This window comes from Cibotium barometz, chromosome 15 (genome assembly GCF_041138505.1).
Source record: "Cibotium barometz isolate CiBa-2024 chromosome 15, ASM4113850v1, whole genome shotgun sequence".
Lineage (NCBI taxonomy): Eukaryota > Viridiplantae > Streptophyta > Polypodiopsida > Cyatheales > Cibotiaceae > Cibotium > Cibotium barometz.
The window spans coordinates 47,457,551-47,465,127 of record NC_141060.1 but is presented as its reverse complement, the minus strand read 5'-3'; the positions used below and the strand labels follow the sequence as shown (position 1 = coordinate 47,465,127).

The 7,577-nt window shown below is 41.0% G+C and overlaps 1 protein-coding gene across 1 annotated transcript; it reads left to right on the top strand.

The window, feature by feature from the left end:
* Window positions 1-475: 475 nt before the first annotated feature.
* LOC147631383 (UDP-glycosyltransferase 85A7-like) lies at window positions 476-2,547 on the top strand. The gene is made up of 2 exons (XM_086809081.1): window positions 476-967; window positions 1,351-2,547. Exons 1-2 carry the CDS (start codon window positions 517-519, stop codon window positions 2,262-2,264), a joined length of 1,365 nt encoding a protein of 454 aa, XP_086665207.1. The 5' UTR covers window positions 476-516; the 3' UTR covers window positions 2,265-2,547.
* The last annotated feature ends 5,030 nt before the right edge of the window (window positions 2,548-7,577 follow it).

Below are 7,577 nucleotides of genomic sequence, written 5' to 3'. Positions count from 1 at the left end.
AGAGATTTCAGCTTGCTCCTCCACTCGAGAGAACCACACTCACATATCTCAAATCTCAAAAATTCACAAACGCATGCAAAAAGCAACATGCCAAACAGCTAGAGCACTCACAAGTACCATGGAATAAGAATTAAGCCAATGAAGACACAACCTAGCGAGTAACGTGTTGAAATCCCATGCATGAGGTGTCGGGTTTAAAACTTGCTAGACGTTGAGGGTGACATGAAAAAGCACACACAGGGTTTAAAACTTGCTAGACGTTGAGGATGACATGAAAAAGCACACACAAACACGAGCACAAAGATATAAAAAAAAGATTTATAGAGAGAGAAAGTGCAAGGAAAGTAGTGAGAGAAGCACACACGAACACGAGCACGAGCACGTGGACGTGGAGATTTTGAACTTGAGCTATCAGAGGCCAGCCGCCGCGTTGACGGGTCTCTCTCTCTCTCTCTCTCTCTCCGGTGCGCACACACACACAGACAGGCGCGCGCGCACACACACACACACAAAAAAATGCACATAGTGGTTTTGCCCTTCCCTTTGCAAGGCCACGTAAACCCATGTCTCTCCATAGCTAGATTACTGATCCCGAGGGGTTTTACCTTCACCTTTGCTCTCACAGAAGAGCTCGCAGCCAAGCTTCAAAATAACGAGGGGCCTTCACCCATCCACTATGCCACCATCCCTAGCGACGGCCCTTCGTTTGCAGGCCCATTTGCCCTCAATGCCTCCATCAAGGCCATGCATAGCTTGCGTCCAGGCTTCGAGAACCTTCTGCGAAACCTCTGCTCTCTACCACACGGAGTCTCTTGCATCCTCGCAGACTGCTTTGTTACTTGGAGCCAGCAGGTTGCCAAGAAGTTCAACATACCCAGATTCGCCTTATTCACTTCAAACGCCCATACCTTTGCATCTTTCCTCCACGCGGATGCTCTTATCGCCAAAGGATTGGCTCCTGTACAAGGTTAGATTCTCCTCGCTACTAGGTTCTTAATTAAGTGGTTAGTTTATGTGGTTGATGAAGTGATTGCGTAGGTAAATTTAGCAATCAAGCTATGGTATTTGAGCAGTCTAGGAGTAGGGAATCCATTGTTTTCTGCAGATCTGCTGATCTTTTACAGGTGAAGATTTATGATTGCTGTGAAAAGGTAAGTCTTCTGGGGGCTATGAGTGGCTGTTGTAGTTGTAATAATCTCCAGGGCCAAGTCTGCACTTTGTTTGGACCATTATGCACAAGGTCCGTGTCTCATGGTATGTATAGATGCTGCTGTCTATGTATGCTCATAGACCCTACTAAACATTGTGAGTTTCGACACCCAAAACATTGCTTTTATCTCAATTTTGCAGATCCTGAGCAGCTCATTGATTGCATACCTGGACTTCCCCCTCTGCGTGCGGGTGACCTGCCCCAATCTGTTCGTGAGTTCCCATCTTTTGCTGTGGATATAGTCAAAGATATCTCTGAAGCAGCGGGACTCATCTTCAACACCGTTTATGAGTTTGAAAGAAAGCCTCTTGAGCTTATAGAAAACAAAGTTCCCATCTACCCAATCGGCCCTCTGCTGCTCATGCTGGGGTCTGTCGAGTCTGTTGTTGCAGGAGAGACACCTGGCCTGTGGACCGAAGAAAGAGAGTGCCTTAAATGGTTAGACACTAGGACTGCTTCCTCAGTTCTGTTTGTTTCCTTTGGCAGCTTGGCAAGCATGGGTGCGGATCAGATGAGAGAGCTCGCCGAGGGTTTGGACGCTAGTGGGCAGGCATTTCTATGGGTTATACGCCCTAATGCAGTTGATGGGCCACTCTCAAAGGTGTTGCCAGAGGCCTTCATAGACAGAACAAAAGAAAGGGGCCTTATTATCACATGGGCCCCTCAAGTGGAGGTTCTTTCACATCCTGCAGTGGGGGGTTTTCTAACTCATTGTGGGTGGAACTCTATAACTGAGAATATTTCCATGGGGGGCATTCCTATGATATGCTGGCCGCAGGTAGCAGAGCAGAGGCTCAATGCCAGGCTGTTGGTGGATGAGTGGAGGGTAGGCTTGGAGCTGCAAGAGGAAGCTGGGGTGGTGAAGAGGGAGGTGGTGGAGGCGGCGGTGGCAGAACTAATGCAAGGAGAGGTGGGAAGGGAGTTGAGGAGGAGAGCTGTTCAGCTCAAGGAAACAGTCTCCTTAGCTGTACAGGAAGGAGGAAGCTCTCATAAATACCTGGGGGCCTTAGCAGAAGGCATTGAGATGCTTGGACCCAACCATTCTACTACATAGCAGTGCATGGTAGACATGCGTGCACTTAAGAGTTCTAATGGTGGATAGGGCAGGATTGCAGGATAGCATGTACTCATAGCTAGTCAGCATTGATCTTGGTTATGGAAGGCCACAGTTTATCAGTTAGGATATATCATGTATGTGTACGTAATGCACATGGTATGGATGGTTATTAGTCATATATGTACCTGATGCAGGCATGGTATCAATGGGACATTCTAATAAATTTGTTGGAGGACAAAAAAATTGTATATGTTGGAATAGATGAAAATTCTTGGGTGGATTCTAAGAGAAGCTTTAGCTAGCCAACTAACCCAAGTTTTCATGTGTTGCTTAGCCAATAATTTTGACTTTAATTAATTAATAATTTTTTTTTTTGGGGGGGCGGGGGGGGGGGGGGGGGGGGGGGGAGAAACCTAGTGAAACTTTGTTTTTTTAATTATCTTTAGAAATCACAAGAGTGTCCGAGTTATGAAATTAAAAAAACAAGTATATGAAGTAGTTTTCCAAGGGGATAAACACGTAGTTTAGGGATTAAGGGTTTTGGAACTCGCCTCCTTATTGGTTGCTTTACCCTAGATGCTCATTGGCAAGAGTCTTGTGAATTGTGGAGACATGTGAATAGGTTCTAAACACAAGGTGTAATCACCTATCAATCGAGTATAGAGTGAAGAACAAGGGACTAAAAGTGCATGGTACAAGTGAGCCTTGAAGTGAAGGTGCCAAGCATTGCTTCAATTAGCTTGCCTATTAATTGTAATATGCTCTAGTCCATGTGGGTCGAGTCTCGAGTTTGAACCCTTGTGGGCACTTTATTTTTTTCCACTTGAGTAGATCCTTTTATAGTAACAACTTGAGTGCCTATTGGGAAGGCAACATGGTCTCTTGCCCAAAGATGGTACAATTATGGTTGCAATTAGTTTGGATTCTATCGTGAAGCCGTAGGGATTCAAACTTTAGGCCTTACCCTTCTTGATCACAAACCCACACCCATTGGCGACTCTTATTGGCATTTTTAGCAATACTTTTTTTTAAAAAAGGATTCATACTTTGGTAGAATCTAGCAATTGGTCTATGTTGATAGCAACTCACAAGATCCAAGTGTTCTACTATGCTAAATTTATCTTATATCCAACATTCTTAATCAACATTGTAGTTCACTTGTACTAAAAAACTCATTAAATTGGAGATATCAAGCCTCTTGTTGAACTTAAGCATGAACTTACCATCGAATGTTCTCTTGCATTAGGAACTCCTTTGTCATTCCTTTCGCAATAGATTGGCCCATTCATATAAGATCTTCATACACTTATTTCAAGATCTAGCCATATATTATTAACACATTGGTGATGAATGCAATTGTGTGGTGTACTATGTAATGCTGCCTCTCCCATAAGGTGTGTGCATATTTTGAAGGAATATCATTTGATGTGGAACTTTTCTCATAGTCAAAGGACCTTTCCATTTAATTTAGAGAGCCTTTAGTTTTCCTTTGGTTGGATAGTTTCTCAAAATGTACTTACATATTGGTTTGCCAGCTTGGTTCTTTGAATGGTCAACTCCAAACCCCACTACCAAAGTTGTTCTAATTGAACTCAGAGGCATTTGATTCTATTCATGATAGTTGAGCCTTGTCTCCTTTATGCTCTTAGCAATACTTATGGCCACTTCTTTACTAAGGCTCATTCACCTTGAAATTCCTTTGTGTTCTATTTCAACCCATTCATCTCGTACTTATGCTCGCTTCTAGTGGTTTTAGAGCATTGGGTGGAGGTTCATTATAATCATGTACATGCTATTTAAATATTTACACTATTCCTTATCTATTTCATCATCCTTCTTCCTGAATGTAACTCACGGTTTCACATTCAACCATAACCATTCATGCATTTACTATGTATGGAATGTCCTAAATGAGTAGTTAATTCAACCTTGTTCTTGTGATGTGTTGAGCAAAATCTGTTGCATCCGAAACCTCTCCTTATCTGTTCATCCTCTTTATATTTCTATTTTATGTACACAATGGTCACTTAATATAGGGGCATGTGACATCATTATCATGTAGATTTCATTGGGATAAACATCTTTCCTTTTTACACATCTTGACTTGAGCTATTTCATTTTACATAGTAGAAGTTTGAAAGGTTTCTAGCACCAATGCGAACAATTGGAAAAAGGAGGTTTATGACAAGTGGCAAGAGCGAAGTTATGATATGTATTATATAAGGAGTTAAAACAAATGGCATGAGGGGAGCTATGCTAAGTGGCAAAAGAAAAGTTGTGATAAGTGTCACAAGGGAGCTATGCCAACTAGCAAGAGGAAAGTAATGACTAGTGGCATAAGGGAGTTATGGAAAATGGAAAGAGGGGAGATATGAAAAGTCACAAAAGGAGGTCAGTCCTTTATCTTGTCAGAGGTAAACATACTCTAATTAATTGCCCAATTCTCATTATATAACAGAGTATTATTGTCTCAGTTTGGTAGAGTTTAGCTTTTGTTTTTCCATTTAGCTATAGTTTCCACAAAACCAATCATATACTATGTTTACGATGGGTTCATTCTTTCTTGTGGAGGTCTCCATCCTCCAATCACCATGGTCATTACATACATCTTGTAGTTCAATGAATTTTTATGGCATCTACAACTAATCCATATTTATTCAAGGATTAATGAGGGATCAATTAGTGATTAAGTATGGGTACACATTTTCTCAAAGAATCTCGAAATTCTTGTCCATGTAACATAAAGATAGTTTCCAAGTTTCTTCACTGTGCATATTCACAACTTTCCTTGAGTGTGTTTTAATTAATGCTCACTTTGTGGGTATTGATTAATGTTAAGGATTAATAAATATTGATTAATGTGAAGGATTAATAAATATTTATATTAAGTATGGGTACACATTGACTGAAGGAAACTAAAAATATGTTTTAAATTTGCCTTTGTGCATGTAACACCAAGATAGTTTTCAAGTTTGTTCAATGTGCATATTCATAACTTTCCTTCAACGTGGAGAATTAATCAATGCTTGCTTTGTGTGCATTGACTTTATGGGAAGGAAAGGTATGCCCTAAAATGCCTAAGGTTTATGAACCCTAGAGAAAATTTCCCTACATCACTGAGAGAGAGAAAGAAAAATAGAAAGAAAGACATGTTAACATCTTCAAAAGGCCAAAGTGACCGATGAGACCAAAATAATTACATCAAGTCCATGTGATACAATGTGTGAGTTACATAAAAAATGAAAGTGCTACGAACTAAAAATGAAAAGCTAAAGTTGGTACTAGAACTGAGAGTGTATGTCTCTCTACCCTCGTCTCCTAATATATCCCTCATCTCGGGAGCTACTGCATGGTGGTCAGGGTGGTGGGACTGAGCGAGAGAGAGAGAGCATATATATCATGCAATAATAATAAAAAGACCGTTCTAAGCTTTCCCCTACAACCACTTATTGATTGCCTTCAAGAGAGGGAAATAAAAATTCTTCCATACAAAGGGGCATCTAACAAATAAAATAACTAAAATCATGGATTATATAAAATTAAAAAAAGGTTAAAATACCTTGAGATTTGTAAGGTGCAAACATTTACCACAAAGGAATGACGTAAGATAAAGGAATTTGATGCAAGAGAGATAAAGAATCCATTGTTTGCAACTGTTACACACCGAAGTTACAATTTAATGGCATCTGCATATGCATCATCATGCGCTCCGACAAGAACCTTTGATGGCAATCTAGATAGACTCTAGATAGGATGTGATGCACATATAAGGTTGCACAATATAGTGAAGATAGATCTAAACTCAATGATCTCAATATGAATAAGTAGGCTATCAAACTAATCTATGTATAGTATCCAGGGTTGGTTATGACGTATGTTAGCCACCCTATGACTATAGACTAGACTCATCACATCACCTAACTTAGACCATATTAGAATATAGAAGAGACCCATCCAAGGTGGGCCCTACAACCTGACAACAAGGTATCTCGATCCCCTTCCACCCAAAAGTGTGTGCAATTAAGCGGCCCACACTTACATGCATCCTACTTGGCATGGTATCAAGTAGTCTCCCAACCATCTAGCCATGCATGACCAACATCTAGTGTATAAACTGGGAACTATCACGCACTAAAATCATGATCCTCAAACGGGACAAGCATCGTTTAACCAAATTATTCATGGATATTTATGCAGACTAGTGCATGGAGGAGCTCACATGTCTCACATCCACCATACTCATGAAATCCCACTATCCTCTAGCTATTCTAGGCGTCACTTCTACCGTCACCACTGATCCCAGAAGCGAGCACACTCTGATACCCAGTGTCAGGGACCACATATGTCTAGTACTATCTCACATACTTAGTCCACTAGGCACCACCTCTTCCGAATCATCCAAAGAGCCACTTACTTGTCCATCACATCAACTAACCATGCCAGCCAACAATGATGCTAGGAGCACACCCACATTCCGTCGAGAGGGGTCAAGGCCTTAGACTACTGTCTTTGTGCAATGCATCTTGTGGATGACATCCACATGGAAATCCATGAATGTGGTATCTTCATAGGCTTCCACAAACAAACAACACATATATATTCCATGAATACACTATATAAACAATTGGTTCAAGACATGATTTCAAGCAACATGCATCATAGACACAACCAAAGCAATGTAAACCATCACAAATTCAACGAGACATCACAACTCTCCACCCAAAACTTTAAATAAGTCAAATTCCTCCAGTGCATGTATCATGGCAACGTCTTCTCCCTTTGTGCCAAGTATGTCTTGCCTATCTGCTTGATCTCTTATGCTCTTGTCTTAAGAGAAAAAGAGAGTTAAGAGTAGAGTGCATAAATCTTGCCGCATATGCCTCTTGTTTGTTGTGAGAGAGTGAGCAAGAGTGAGAGAGGTGAGTTCTTTGCAAGGAGGTGAAGCAAACTTCTTGGAGGTAATAACAAGGAGGAGATTCAAGAGATTGAAGCTAGCAACCCACTAGGGGTTCTTGGAGGTCAAGAAAATCCTAAGCCAAAAGCAAGGTAAGAATCTGACGGTTGTAGTCTATTTCATTGTCTACAAGAATTTTGTAGAGAGTAGAAATAGTCCCATAACAAAATGGAACTCACCAATTCTTGCAAACAATAAAATAGACTACAACCATCATGGGATTCTTACCTTGCTTTCAGCTTAGGATTTTCTTGACCTCTAAGCACCACCAATGGTTTGCTAGCTCCAATTTCCTAAATCTCCTCCTTGTCACCTCCAAGAAGTGCTTCACCTCCCTGCAAGGACTGGCCTCTCTC

Excerpts from the sequence above, each read along its gene's own strand:
- LOC147631383 (XM_086809081.1), top strand. The coding sequence starts at position 517 with ATGCACATAGTGGTTTTGCCCTTCCCTTTGCAAGGCCACGTAAACCCA. Across the intron at positions 968-1,350 it reads AGGATTGGCTCCTGTACAAG|ATCCTGAGCAGCTCATTGAT; the intron begins GTTAGATTCTCC and ends TCAATTTTGCAG.